This window comes from Paramisgurnus dabryanus, chromosome 6, assembly GCF_030506205.2.
Source record: "Paramisgurnus dabryanus chromosome 6, PD_genome_1.1, whole genome shotgun sequence".
NCBI lineage: Eukaryota > Metazoa > Chordata > Actinopteri > Cypriniformes > Cobitidae > Paramisgurnus > Paramisgurnus dabryanus.
This window is the reverse complement of record NC_133342.1, coordinates 26961645-26976672: the sequence shown is the minus strand read 5'-3', so window position 1 is coordinate 26976672 and position 15028 is coordinate 26961645. Positions and strand designations below refer to the sequence as shown.

General features: G+C 38.5%; 1 protein-coding gene across 2 annotated transcripts in view; it reads left to right on the top strand.

The window, feature by feature from the left end:
• Positions 1-14732, top strand: part of cdh6 (cadherin 6) — a 60287-nt gene extending 45555 nt beyond the window's left edge. For both annotated transcript variants that reach the window (XM_065276409.2, XM_065276408.1), the window contains exons 5-12: positions 519-692; positions 1373-1560; positions 1645-1895; positions 4899-5035; positions 5269-5390; positions 7912-8029; positions 9405-9656; positions 12457-14732. In XM_065276409.2, the coding sequence (XP_065132481.1) occupies positions 519-692; positions 1373-1560; positions 1645-1895; positions 4899-5035; positions 5269-5390; positions 7912-8029; positions 9405-9656; positions 12457-12962 (1748 nt within the window). In that variant the 3' untranslated portion in view covers positions 12963-14732. The remainder of the gene's footprint in view (positions 1-518; positions 693-1372; positions 1561-1644; positions 1896-4898; positions 5036-5268; positions 5391-7911; positions 8030-9404; positions 9657-12456) is intronic.
• The last annotated feature ends 296 nt before the right edge of the window (positions 14733-15028 follow it).

Genomic DNA, 15028 nt, shown 5'->3' with positions numbered 1-15028 from the left:
TAGGCCAAGGTGCCATCATCTTAAAATAAAAGTAATTTCTGAAGAAAAGAAAGTTCTGAAGACACCAAAACAAACTATTTGGAACAATTTGTTGCCACAAAAAGAAAATGTTTTGATGTTAACCCTAATGGTTAAAATGAAATGTTTACTTTTTACATTGCAAATTGTGTATGGTAACACTTGATATTGCTTGCTGTGAAAAAGACTGCTTTCTCCTGTGAGGTCCTGCAGTGCCACTCTGTAAGTGCTTGAGATCAAACCGGTTTAGGTTGTAAAACACTGGTCTTATCATCCAAGGTCTTGTTTCTTCATAACCTGCAGCGATCTCTCCATCACCAGCTGCTGACTGTACTAATCTCTGCGGCAAAATATCAGTCTGATTGCATGCACCCAATTATTCAACTATTCAAACACCAAAAGCACCCTGCTACAGTGTCGCCCATCTATCAGCTTATGTACGCAGCAGAACCAGGCTGGATGTTAATGAAAAATACTTGAAAAAAACTGTTTCTCCTCAGGCATAATCCGGACAGCTTTGGGGATGTCTGACATGGACAGAGAGCAGAGGGAACACTACCAGGTGGTGATCGAAGCCAAGGACATGGCCGGCCAGAAAGGGGGCTTAACAGGCACCACCACAGTCAACATTAGCTTAACCGATGTCAATGATAGCCCCCCTCGTTTCACACGAAGTAAGCATGCATTTAATTCTTGTTTAATTACAGTACTTCAACACACTAGGTGGCCATGTTTGCAACGCCTCCATGCAGTTATTTCAGTCATGCAAGAGTAAAGTCCTATCTATAGTACATAAATGGGGAAAGACTATAAGGCAGGACTTCTGTCGCCAAATTGAGCATTGCATCATTCTCTGTTCATACTTATAGCAGTGATCAATTTAGTTATATAAAATATCAAGTCAGATGTTTCTTCAAACCTCAAAAAACTGATGATAAAAATCTTTTAATGTTGATCATTGTGCAATGAAAATACTTAGGGGGTAAAGCTTTTGTTCTCTTACTGTACCAAGTGCATGAGGTCTGTATGTTAATCCTGATTAAATAGACCAAGTGGGCTGAGCTCAGTTACTCTTTGTGTTTTAATTTAATCTTTTCTTTCAGCCTGAATGTAAAAAACAATTTTTTTAAAGTTGCAGTCATGCTAATCAGAGTTTAAAAATGATATTGTATGTTCATATCATAGATAATATATCAGAGATGTGACTTAGTCTTTTCATTTTTTGTTTTTTAATTAAGCAACATTTAAGTGATCTTATGGTGCACTGATGTTAAGATTTAAATGGATTTTAGGGATTAGTGCTTTAAACGTGTGGGATCTCGAGCTTATATAAAGTTATAATTGTGTTTTGTAGGTATATATCAGTTCAGCGTTCCGGAGCTTACTGAATTAGGAAAGCCAGTTGGCAGAATCCAGGCTGAGGATGCCGACATTGGCAGAAATGCGGAGATGGACTACACGGTCATTGGTGGAGATGGCCTGGACGTGTTTGATATCATCACTGACATGAAGACCCAAGAGGGCATACTTACACTAAAGAAGGTAAAAATGGTTTTCATGTAAATAAAATGTTTAGTTAATTCATCTCAAAGTTGATTGTTGATTGTTATTCTGTTTGTATTTCAGCCTATTGACTATGAGAAAAAGAAATCGTACATGCTTCAGATCCAGGTGGAAAACACACATCCAGACCCCCGTTTTCTGAGTCAAGATGCAAAAGACATGGCTACAGTCAGGGTCAGTGTTGAAGATGTGGATGAGCCTCCTCAATTCGAAAAATCTAGTTACACTTTGAAGGTCAAGGAGGACACACCTGTGGGCACCGTCATAGGGTCTGTCAGTGCCGTGGATCCAGACATACAGCGCAGCCCGGTCAAGTAAGGACCTTGCTTTACATATTTATAGATCATTTATTTTTCCTTCAGTCGGGGGCCTGTATTTACAAGTTCACACCAAATCGGATTATTCAAGCTCGACAGTAACTTCTGAGTTTCATGACCTTTTGATGCCCGCAAAACCTTGATGAATCTGTTTGTAGCTGTGGCGGTACGAGCTGAGACGGTCCCATTCCTCGGAGCATGCTTATTTAATTCACATTTAATTCAAAAGGTCCTTCAGTCGCAGACTTTATATCAGATAATTCTAATAAACTACAGTTATGGGAATAAATGAGGATATTATCACTGTCCAAAGCACCCTAATGATAAAGCTGATGTTGTGAGGCTCAGGAGGGCAATAAATAGATGTTTTTCCCTCCGGAGACCGCAGTAAATAAGAACATAGAAGGGGAGCGCAATTAAAAAGCCCTCCGCAGCAGAGAACAGGACTTCAGGGCTGGTAATTATCAGGGACATCAGCAGCGCGGCCTGCACTGTCGCTCTCAACATCAGGAGGCTAATTAGGAAATTGAACAATCCCACTGATTTATTGCATTTGAAAGAGCAATATTGTGAGCTTCTGGTGAAATGAGAACAAATGGGAACTGGGCATGTGTAAGCTCTGGGCAATGGGATCTCATGCAGTTATTGCTTTGGTGTTCATCACGACCGATTCAAGCATCTGTTTTGTTTTAAGGATCACTTGTGTTAAGGGGTGAGATTGTGTCTTTTTAATTTATTCTGGGGTAATGAACTAAATCTGGCCGTAGATGTTTATGGAGTGGTTCGGATATAGTTCATGACTTGATTTACCAAATATGAACGTTTTCGCATAATTTACTTATCCTCACGACATTCCAAATTTATATGACTTAATATCTTCAGCAGAATGTAAGCAATAATTTTCTATATAAATAATGCCATTGTGGTACATGACGCCAGTCAGAAACGGAGATGGAAATATGCAATTTCTGAATGCAGAACTTTTCAGTCATAAAAAAACAAGATCAAGCCTCAGCCAAGTAAGAAAAAGTAACGCAAAAGTAACTTAAAAGTAATGTATGTATTACTTTTCATGAAAAGTAACTAAGTAATGCAATTAGTTACTTTTTGGAGAGTAACTTAATATTGTAATGCATTACTTTTAAAAGTAACTTTCCCCAACACTCTATATAAGTGATCATATATCATTATTTTATTAGTCTCTTTTAATAGAATACAACCAGAAAATACTGGAAATGTGTATTTAGTATTAAAAACAGTATAAAAGTATAAGCCGAAGTGTAAAGTATTTAGGATAAACTCCCCTTCCTTTGAGCAATAGCAGGCAGCTGCAGGATCTCTTAAACCTAAATGAAATGAAATCCTAATTTCTAATTCTAATCGAATGACTTCAGTCTCCTAAAAAAAGCTCAAGATGTGTTTCGTACCAAGAGAGGTCATACTAAATACTACAGAGCCCCTAAAGGGACATGGAGCAAAAAATAAATAAAGTTTAGTTTCATGTGCTCACGTGAAACTTTCAGGTACTTACGTGAAACTTTCATGTGCTCACGCAAAACCTTTATGTGCAGAATTTTTTTTAACGTTTAGTTTCGCGTGCTCACGTGAAAAATCAGTCAGGTAAAAAACTGACTGATGCCTGAAGAAGACATTTAGTTCTGAAATTTATTTTGTTTTAAATTTTGTGTACATATTTTCTGTATTTTTAAAAAAAGAGTGAAAAGTAAATAGGGATGCACCGATACTGGTATCGGGGAATCGGCCTCGATACCACATTTTCTAAAGTACTCATACTCGTTAAAAGTCCCCCGATACCTGAGATACCTGATCTGAGAAATGTCTATGTTTGAGCGGCATGTAAGGGGTTAATGCCTCTTGTGTTGTCCAAAGAGGCAGAGTTTACAAAAAACTGGAAAACTAGTCCTTTGTTTTTTTGTTAAATTATATGACTAAAGCTGTTACCTGTAAATTTAAATCATGTTTTTTTATTAAAGGTGCTCTAAGCGAATTGAAGCGTTTTAGACCATAAAACATTTTTTGTTACATACCGGAAACATCTCCTCACTATCTGCTTGCTGCCTGTCCGCTGATCAAACTGTAAAAAAACGCGATCTCTGTAGACAGCCCAGGCTTCACAAACGGCAATATCAACAAATGGCCAAACCTAGCATCACAAAACAAAACAAAGTATTCCAGCCAATAAACGACAAGAAGGATTTGGGGGTGGGGGTTGGGGGTTGGGCGCGTTCATGAAAGCACGGAAGGGAGGGGGAGGGGGAGGAGTTAGCTACGCTCTGTCTGTTTGAAAACAGTTCAAACATCAACAGGAAGTGACGTCGCACATTATTCGCTTAGAGCGCCTTTAAGTACTCGGTATCGGCAAGTACTGAAATGCAAGTACTCGTACTCGTATTCCAAAAAAGTGGTATCGGTGCATCCCTAAAAGTAAATATATGGATGGACATTGAAACTTCTAAAACAACAAAGCTGGTGATGGTGGCACAGTAATAATCGAGCAATCTTTTTCATTCGTTTATTTCCGTAGAACGATTACATAAAGAATTTGTTACTGATAAGGAGAGCGATTAAAATATGACTTTTGCAGGATGTATTATTGATACCAAGACCTATGTCCATAATTCAAGGGAAAATTGATGTCACGATCCCTTAAATTGTATGAACAGTAACAAATTAAAAAAGTGATTTGTAAAGAAAGTAACAATGATTTGTAACGCTTCGAAATATGTGCATGGCCTTGGGCGTGTTTAGAAGTTTAAGACAGAAAATCAATTTCAGATTACTGATTAAAAGTTGGATTAAAAAAACAAAACAATTACTTGATGCCATTAATTAGACACTATTCCTTCTAAATTTAATCAAATAAAGCCGTTCTGTTCCCTCCAGTCTCTCTTCAAACACAGCCTGTGTTAATGCATTTGTAAACACAGCAAAGCTCTCGGAATTACACACGAATTATTGACTGAAACCTGTGAATTGCAGGTATACCATTGATCGACACACCGATGTGGACTGGATTTTTGGCATCTTTGCTGGGAATGGATCTATATTCCTGAAAAAGCCACTAGACAGAGAGGAATTTTCTTGGCACAACATTTCTGTGATTGCATCTGAGTTCAGTAAGTATCACAAAACACATCTCCAGTTATTGCACATATACAGTACAGGTCAACTCCAAATGGGGCTAAGCTCAAGTCATTCAGCATTAAATTTCTTCAGTGCGATTTAACCATTCTCATTTACCATGACAGTGTATTTTAAGTAAATATAGTTAATAATTAGAAATTCACATTGCCCTAAATAACATAATCACATAATCTTTCACACGATTTTGTTTTCTGACGTACTGTAGATAACCCTCAGCACAGCAGCCGGGTACCAGTGTACATTCGCATACTGGACGTCAACGATAACCCCCCCAAGCTTGCGTCCTTCTACGAGACCTTCGTCTGTGAAAACGCCAAAGTCGGTCAGGTAAAGAGTGGTTTTAGTATACGTTACCAATTTTATCTGCCACACTGTCAATTTCGATGTGAGATAAGGGGAGGGAATAAGTCCACCCTCCTGTTTGGCCGCTGGATGGATGTGTCGATTTAAAGCAGGGGCGTCTGTTAAACAGCGTGTGACCTCTACAGACTTGCACATCCAGAGCGAGATAGAGATCAGTGATGAGTATTTCTCCTTCATGGATTAAACCGCAGAGCCTTTTTCTGTCAGGCTTGATGAGATTATGTGTCATGGTGGATGACAGGCGCTGTCACATATCACAGGCACTTCATAATAACTGTCCACCTCTCCTCCATTCAGTGACTCTGCGTGTATGTCTGCTTGTCCGTCATCACCCACCTAACTGACCCGCCCACCTTAGCGACTGGCAGATGTGTTAAAACCGGTGGGTGTCGTTGGTTAGAGATAGAAAACCGTGGGTTTTATCAATCAATTACATTTTTGCATTTGGCAGACGCTTGCATCTAATGTGATTTACAGAGCATTGAAGGTATACATTTTTTACTATGCGCATTGGGAATCGAACCCACAACCTTAGTTTGCGGTTTGCGCTGCTAGCGGAAAGCTCTATTAGGCAAGCTATGGGAAAGCCGTTCAATTAAATGTATTTTATAATATTTAATATGCTAGAATTAAATTAAAATAAACACAGAGTTATATAACAAAAGACTGATAGAGCATATATATGTTTTAATTTGGGTGTTGATATTAAACAATTATTTATTACAAGGTCAAACAATTGAATTTATTACATGATAAGGAAATGTATTTATCAAATTAGTCACATTAGTCCACATTAGTTATTCAAAATAATGTATGTTAAAGGGGACATTTTACAAGACTTTTTTAAGATGTCAATTCAATCTTTGGTGTCCCCAGAGTACATATGTGAAAATATCATATAGATAATTTATTATAACATGTTCAAATTGCCACTTTGTAGATGTGAGCAAAAATGTGCCCGTTTTGGGTGTCCTTTAACATGCAAATGAGCTGATTTCTGTACTAAATGGCAATGCCGTTGTTGGATAGTGCAGATTAAGGGGTGGTATTATCCCCTTCTGACATCACCAGGGGAGCCAAATTTCAATGACCAATTTTTTCACATGCTTGCAGAGAATGGTTTACCAAAAATAAGTTACTGGGTTGATATTTTTCACATTTTCTAAGTTGATAAAAGCACTGGGGACCCAATTACAGCGCTTAAACATCGAAAAGGCCCCATTTTAATGGTATGTCCTCTTTAAAGGGATAGTTTACCCAAAAATGAAAATTCTGTTATCATTTTCGCTTATGTTGTTACAAACCTGTATAAATGTGTTTTGATAAACACGACCGAAGATATATTGAGTACTGCTAACCAAACCATTCATGAGCCCCATTCACTTTCTATAGTATTATTTGTTCCTACTATGGAAGTGAATGTGGTTCATGATCGGTTTGGTTACAAACATTACTCAAAATATCTTCCTCCATGTTAACTAAATTAAATTAAATTGACAGCGCTATGTATTTAATTTAGGAGACATCAATCCGAGATAAGACTGTGATAAATGATGGTTCTGTTTACCATATTCTCACAGACTGCTGTAAAGCTCATATGAAATTGAAGCCAGCCAGCAACAGAAGAAATCTGGCCCAAACATGATGCACACAATGGATGATTACGTTTTTATCATAGCATATTGCCAGTGTGCCCTTGAGAGATGTGTTTAACCAAAAATTTCCCCTGTGGACAGATAGAGATAACCGTGCGCCTTGATCACTAAGCTAACATTATTCATCAGAGTAAACATGCTTAGTGTTTGTACACTTGTAAGGTCTGAAAGGTGACTTTGTGAATGACATTGCTCTTGTTCTGCAGTACCGCTTGAGCTCGGTTTAAAAAACGAATATACATGCATTGTATTTTAAAGGGGGCATATCATGAAAATCTGCCTATAATTGGGTCCCCAGTGATTTTATCAACCTAGAAAACGTGGAAACGGACAACCCAGTAACTAAGTTTTGGTAAACCATTCTTCGCAAGCATGTGAAAAAATAGATCATTGAAATTAAGCTCCCCTTGTGATGTCAGAAGGGAATAATACTGCCCTGTAAACTGCACTATCCAACCACACCACTGTCATTTAATCAGCTCATTTGCATTTTAAAGGACACACCCAAATGGCACATTTTTGCTCACACCTACAAATTGGCAATTTTAGCATGCTACAATAAATTATCTATATGGTATTTTGAGCTTAAGCTTCACATACATACTCTGGGGACACTAAAGATTTATTGCAAAATGTCCCCTTTAAAGACATGTGCATATAAAAGATTGTACCAAACTTCATTTATACACAATGACATGAAAGTGAGCCTAACAGTATAGAAATATAGAGTTAAAGGTGTCATGTCATTTTAAGCAGCTGTCATAAGAAATGGCCTAAATGTTGAAAGTAACGTGCTCTGTTAATAAAATTGATTGTCCTTTCTGTCACAGAAAATCCAAACAATAAGCGCGGTGGATCCAGACGACCCGGCGGGTGGACATCGGTTCTTTTTCAACTTAGCGCCGGAGAGCTCTGTGCGAGCAAACTTCTCAGTGCGAGATAATGGAGGTGAGTGCCCTTTCACATTGCATGGCCTTGCAACTAGCTAACTGCCTCTCCTCTTGACAACACAGACCAATCAGATCTTTAGGACACATGGACTCTTCTCTAACTGTTTAAATTCCAGATCAGATTGCTCAGCGGTTGTTGTAACTTCAGGTCAGACCGAGTCGGTCTGCCTAAAAGCAAGTTCGCTCACCTTTGCTTGCCCCTTATAGATCCTGCGAAAACACAGTCTGAGTGTTATGTCTAGCTTTAAGTAATCTATATGCAACTGCAGTCCAAATCCTTACTTCAAGTAAATACAGTAAGCACATTTTAACCACTGTATACATTTACATCTATGCAGACACAGGCGCTTTTATCCAAGGTGGCTTGCATTCACATTCAAGCTATATGTTTTTTTAAGTGAATGTGTCTTTCATGGGAATCACCCTACAAGATTTACATTTACATTCATGCATTTGCCAGATGCTTTTATCCAACTTGCAGTGTATTTGCAGGTATACATTGTATTAGTATGTGTGCGTCCTGGTATCGAACCCATGACAATTTGTGCTGCCAACGCAATGCTCTACCTTAGATATACAATTTAGTTTTCTGGAAAATGGAGCGGATATATTATTGAGTCTTATTACACGGCTCTCTGGAATGCTTGATTCTGATTGGTCAGTTGAGACATTTGCAGGTTCGTTCTTTTCAAATAATAACCGCTCCAAAGTAATAACGCATAGCCGGTACTACTTGTACGAGTAAAATCGCTCCGCGCCAATAAAGATCAATAAAGATTACTGTTTGGTGCCATCTTGTGACAAACACTCGACAACCACGACAAGACACAGAGAGCTTACTGATCAGGACCCGACCTATAATTGGGTCCCCGTTTCTATTACCCTAGAAAATGTGAAAAAGATCAACCCAGTAACTTATTTTTGTAAACCATTCTCTGCAAGCATGTGAAAAAATAGGTAGTTGAAATTTGGCTCCCCCTGTGATGTCAGAAGGGGATACTACAGCCCCTTAATCTGCACTATCCATCCACGACACTGCCATATAGTGCAGAGTTCAGCTCATTTGCATTTAATAGGACACCCAAAACGGCACATTTTTGCTCACACCTACAAGGTGGCATTTTTTACATGCTATAATAAATTATCTATGGGGTATTTTGAGCTTAAACTTCACATACGTACCCTGGAGACACCAAATATTAATTTTACATCTTAAACAAGTCTTGTTTAATGTCCCCTTCTTCTAAAAAATAGCGAATGTTTATGGCTGTAATGTCAACTTCCATGATGTCTTTCCAATTTACACAGCAAAAGAAATTACACGCAGTTTCATTGAATGATGAATTGTAAACTGAGAACTCACTTGTTCACAGATAACACAGCTGGGATCTTCACACGACGGACCGGATTTGGCAGAATGCACAAAAGCGCCCATCTAGTGAGCGTCGTGATTTCAGACGGGGAGCTCCCCATACAGAGCAGCACCGGCACGCTCACGATTCGGGTGTGCTCGTGCGATCGAGACGGCAATATGGAAATGTGTAACGCAGAGGCTTTGACCAGCTCGGCGGGACTCAGCACAGGGGCGTTGGTGGCCATCCTGCTCTGCGTCCTCATACTGCTGTGTAAGTTACCAACTCCCATCTCTTCTGAGTTTAGCAATCAGATCAGTCCTCTCCACATCCATCTATCTGATCACCGCTGCCTCCATCTGTCTGTCTGACTGTGAGTCTGACCGTTCATCTTTCAAAGCCTTTGTTAGCGAGAGCTTTCATTTCCCCACCTGTCTTCCTGTCAGTTAGCGCCTTTGTCTGCGCTACCATTTGATTAATTGCAATTCCAGCGGTCTGAAGTGTGCGCACATGATCTGCATGCCAAATGATTTTCAATTAAGAAAAAAAAGGGAAAAAAACTCTATCTGACATGCTCAGTTTGCTGAACTGATAAAGTTAAGTTGTTAGTTATTTAATCTGGAAATTGAATAACAAGGGTAGGAATTAATAAAGCCTTGATGATTTAATTCAACAAAACTATCATTAAACTTGATATCTATCTATCTATCTATCTATCTATCTATCTATCTATCTATCTATCTATCTATCTATCTATCTATCTATCTATCTATCTATCTATCTATCTCTGGCTGATCTCACCTGTGAGTTGCATGTAGCTGCAGTGTTAAAGCATGCATCATGTATGGCACTCCACTGCAGTCAAAGATCAATGATAAAAGCAACCCCCAATACTTATTTCTTTAGCATTCGCACACACACTACCTATCACAAGTTTGGACACACTGTTTGACTGAAAGCATTCCTAGGATCATTGAAATGGGTACGTTATCTTTTTTAATGAGGGAGATGGACTGGACAGTGAAAGAAGATATTGTAAACAAGTGTTGAAATGTAGATAGAAACCACTTCAATACAATACAAATACAACATATTAAGTACAGCATTCAGTATTTATAAGACGTAGGGGTGGTTTCTCGGACAGGGCTTATCCTAGTACCAGACTAAAATGCATGATTAAGTTGCTTTCATTTAAAAACATCTTGTACTGACATATCTTAACATATTTCAGGGCTATTGTTTTGTCTCAAGATGCCCACTTGTATTGTTTTTTTGTCAATTTGTTTATAAAAACTACTTAAATGTATTGTGTGGATTAATCTAAACCCTGTCTGGGAAACCACCTTTTAGAGTTAAAGTATTGTATGCCAACAGTGTCAACTTTGAAGAAGACAAAATGTAAGGGGCCGCTTACAAAACAACATTTTCAACCGTAAACAGGAAAGTTATTATGCATGGCCTGCCAGCATTTTTTCACAGTTTCACAAAATGCCTTACAGAAAATTTTCTGTAACACTTTTCTTGAAGGGGTGTTTATAAGACTGACATGACACCTTCGTAATCATGACATGACACGTGTCATGAACATGAAGGAGATTTTATGACAACAGTCATTAAGTGTCATTTGTTTAATTATGTCATTTTTAATGCAAAGATGACATTGTTTGAATTGTCTTTGTTATGACAACTTGACAACATGATCAATACATCATAACCTGTCATAAACATGACATAGCAGAATAATTATCAAACTAAATAAACTACCTAGCTTTATAAACATCACATTAAACTGTCATTTAAATGTCAATAAATGTTGATACTCTGTCAAATAGTTTTAAATACCTTTACAAAACATTTAATCAATTTAATTTAATGTAATAACTTTTTTCAAGTGAAGTGGACCCAACACTGCAGGGCTTAACCCATTATGATACTGTTTTCATTTAATTTGAATAGGTCTCCAAATGCAATAAAATATAATTTTATCAAATGTATTTATTATTATTATTATCAGATGATTGATTTTATTTCTTAAACACATAGAGGAAACTTCATGATGTTATTATAAAACTATTTGACAGAGTATTAACGCTTAATGACATTTTAATGACAAATGATATTTGTACCACTGTAGTTGAGGTCAAGAAAATAATTCATGATGCTGTTATAAAACTATATGACTATATTCAATTTGTATCACTGGTAAAAAGTGGTCAGTTATGTTGTCTTGGTAATGTCAAACTGTCACGACAAGTTATGATGTATTGGTTAATGTCAAGTTGTCATAACAAAGACATAACAAACAATGTCATCTTTGCATTAAACTTACATAGTTGAATGAATAACACTTAATGACATAAACGTGCATAAAATCTTCATGTTCATGGCATGATTATGGTGTCATGTCTAATGAATGTATAAACATGCCATATATCAAATGATCAAACTGATTATCTGCTTTCAAACAAACAAATAAACAAAAAAGGGAAAAAAAAGTTTTGTTCTCTTTTTATCAACTCTCAAATATGGTAGATTTCTTCAAAAATATTGATAACTTGTCAATGGCGAGGAAAGAAGTAATAACAACCCCTTGTCATTTCTGTGTAAACTACATAAACACAAATCTGTGATAACAGTGACATAAGGCGCATGTGTAAATTTATTCAATAGGTAAGCGGAAATATAACCAACACTACAGTGGTGGCCCACAGGACAGTGTTTGTCCTGCTCAAGATACCACTTTATTAACGCTTCTCCAACAAAGTTTCCACAATTTTTCTGCATTATACTCCAGGGTCACTTGTAGTAATAAACCAATCTCATCGTCTGTCCAAACAAAACTGCTTAATGCTTTATAATCGCTCTGTAAAAGAATGTGTATTTGCACATGCGTGTAGAGTTTCTTTACCAAGTAACATCACCATGTCCATGTAAACGCAGATCTTTTTGACAGCAGTGTTGTGTGTTCATTACATTTTTCATAAGCACTCTACACTACTTTGCCGTTGAGTAAACATAGCCTAAGATTGGTTACTTCATAATTAATTAAGTTGATGTTTTTCTCATTCTGTAGTGATTGTGGTGCTGTTTGCTGCCCTGAAGCGTCAGAAGAAGAAGGAGCCGCTGATCATCTCCAAGGAGGACGTGAGAGACAACGTTGTCAGCTACAACGACGAAGGCGGCGGAGAGGAAGACACGCAGGCTTTCGACATCGGAGCGCTTCGTCATCCGGAGGTGATGGAGGACAACAAACTGAGACGGGACATCCTCCCAACCGAGTCGCTCTACCCACCACCTCCGCTCCGCAGGAACGCCGCCCCCTCCCGAGACAACGCAGACGTACGGGAATTTATCAACCAGCGTGTTCAGGAAAACGACGGCAACCCCACCGCTCCGCCTTACGACTCCCTGGCCACCTACGCGTACGAGGGTAACGGTTCGGTGGCAGAGTCGCTGAGCTCACTGGGGTCCGTGTCTTCGGAAGGGGTGCAGGACTACAATTACCTCAGCGAGTGGGGACCACGCTTCAGGAAGCTAGCAGATATGTACGGCGGGGAGGACAGCGACTGGGACTCCTAACGGACATCTGGCAGACTGTGGAGCGAGACTTATTTGGCGAGCTGTTTCTAAATGGAGTTGCAGAATAAGGCAACCTAATTTCTTTTACAAAGTGCCCTTTTATCCTTCTCTTCATTTTACAATCAGGCAGTCAACTTCTTTGTCGTAATTGGCTGTGCATTTTCTCTGCAAAGCAGAAGCATACTTCACACGTAGTGCAGGGGACGTATACATACTGTACACAGACTTGAGCTTTCCCGCAAGAACGTGCGATCTTCTGCAGTGACATCTTTCGGCATAATCCTAGATGTCTGCACTCAGTGCTTTTCACATCTGTAACCATCACTGATCGTACTTTTGAAAAGCCTACAATCTGTGGCAGGATTGCTTATCAGATACGGAGAAAAAGGAAAAAGTTCATCAGAATGTGGGCCAGCAAAGCACTCGAAATGTGAACTTTTCCGCAGCCATGATAGAAACTTAAGCCTTTAAGAAAATATTAAAACCAAGGCCAAACTTCAGCCTGTGAATTCATCGTCAGACCTCAATGTGAAGCTCAGAATCAAAAAAGATCACAGGATAACTGGAACGAAACCCTTATTATTATACATTTGCATATTTTTACTAATCTACTTACGCACTCAAGGAAGAATGCGTTGTCCTGTAGTCAGAACGAAGACAGATTGTTTGAAACCCATGCAGACCATCTAGAAAATGGGTCAGAATGCGTTTCATGGTTGGCACCGATTTTCATCATCCGCATGAAAAAATGCCAGAAGCTTACAATTATCTGCTATGTCATTGGACCTAAATGTGTTTTGCTTGATTTCTGGCACACGTTCGGTTGGTCTCAGTACGATTTAGTATTACCTTCTCATGAGAGACGGATATTCACACAGCCCCTTAATGGTATGCATGAAATGAACATTCCATACAATTAAATGTTGCATAAGCATTTTGGAAACTGTGAATTGTTTTGGCATTGCATCCAGCAGAACAGAGAGATCAAATGCAATACAGTCAAACGTACCAAAAGCGAAATTAAACGTGTACGTCTATACATAGTATAACTAATTTACTCCATGAACCTTCAGTAGAAAAAAACCTGTAAATTAATCAACAGTTTCCAAGTCTAATTCTCACCTTTCCTTCTGACAACGTTCTTTTAATAGAGACCATCAGAAACGTTGTAAATGTCAAATAAAAGTCATAAAAGCTCAGTTGATTTATTCCTCGGCTGAATGATAACCACAGCAGTGTTGTATTGAGGTATGAGTCGAATCTTATAGTAAATCATTTTCCATGATTGCACCCTCTCTTCAAACCACAAAATGAGTGTCTGAGATTGCATTCACCTCTATGGAAAGGAGGGGGTGACGGGGAGTCTGTTTCTTATGCGTGCACAGTGGTTGACCTGGTAAATATTTGTGTTTAGAAGCAGAATTCTGATTTCCATTGTCTGTCATTAATATGCTGTTTAAAAACACACACACTCAATGGTTATTCATGCTGTAAAAACATGGTTTTATGAAAAGTGCTTTGTACCAGTGGCTTGGGAGAGTAGATTATGTCCATGTACTACTTTGCTTTATATCTTGTGATATTTTGTACCAAATATTTATATACAACAACGATGACTAAATATTCTTGAAATCTGTACATTCGGTGTTAATGTTTTTGTGTGTTTCCAGCGTGTACAACTGTAAATGTGAGCAGGTTGCGGTTCATTTGATGACGTACAAATTGGTTTCAAACTTTCATCAAAATAAATGTTCTCATTTTTAGAAAACAGCTGAACCTCGATTTCTTTTAGTCACCTCCAAAATCACTTTAAAATGGATTGCCTTGCGCTTTTAATGTCACAACCAATTTGTATTTATTTTTTGACTTACTGTTCTGCTGCTTACTACTATGTAACCCCCCAGTCACATTAGCTACAAGCGACAGAGACAGAGCGACAGGATACCATTCATTTTCAATGGAAGTGGCCGTTTGCCAGCGACAAGCGATGAGCTCGCCACTGCGCGAGCAAGGCGGGGCCAAAATAGAAAAGCAGGCTATTTTATGCAAATGATGAGCGATGCGAC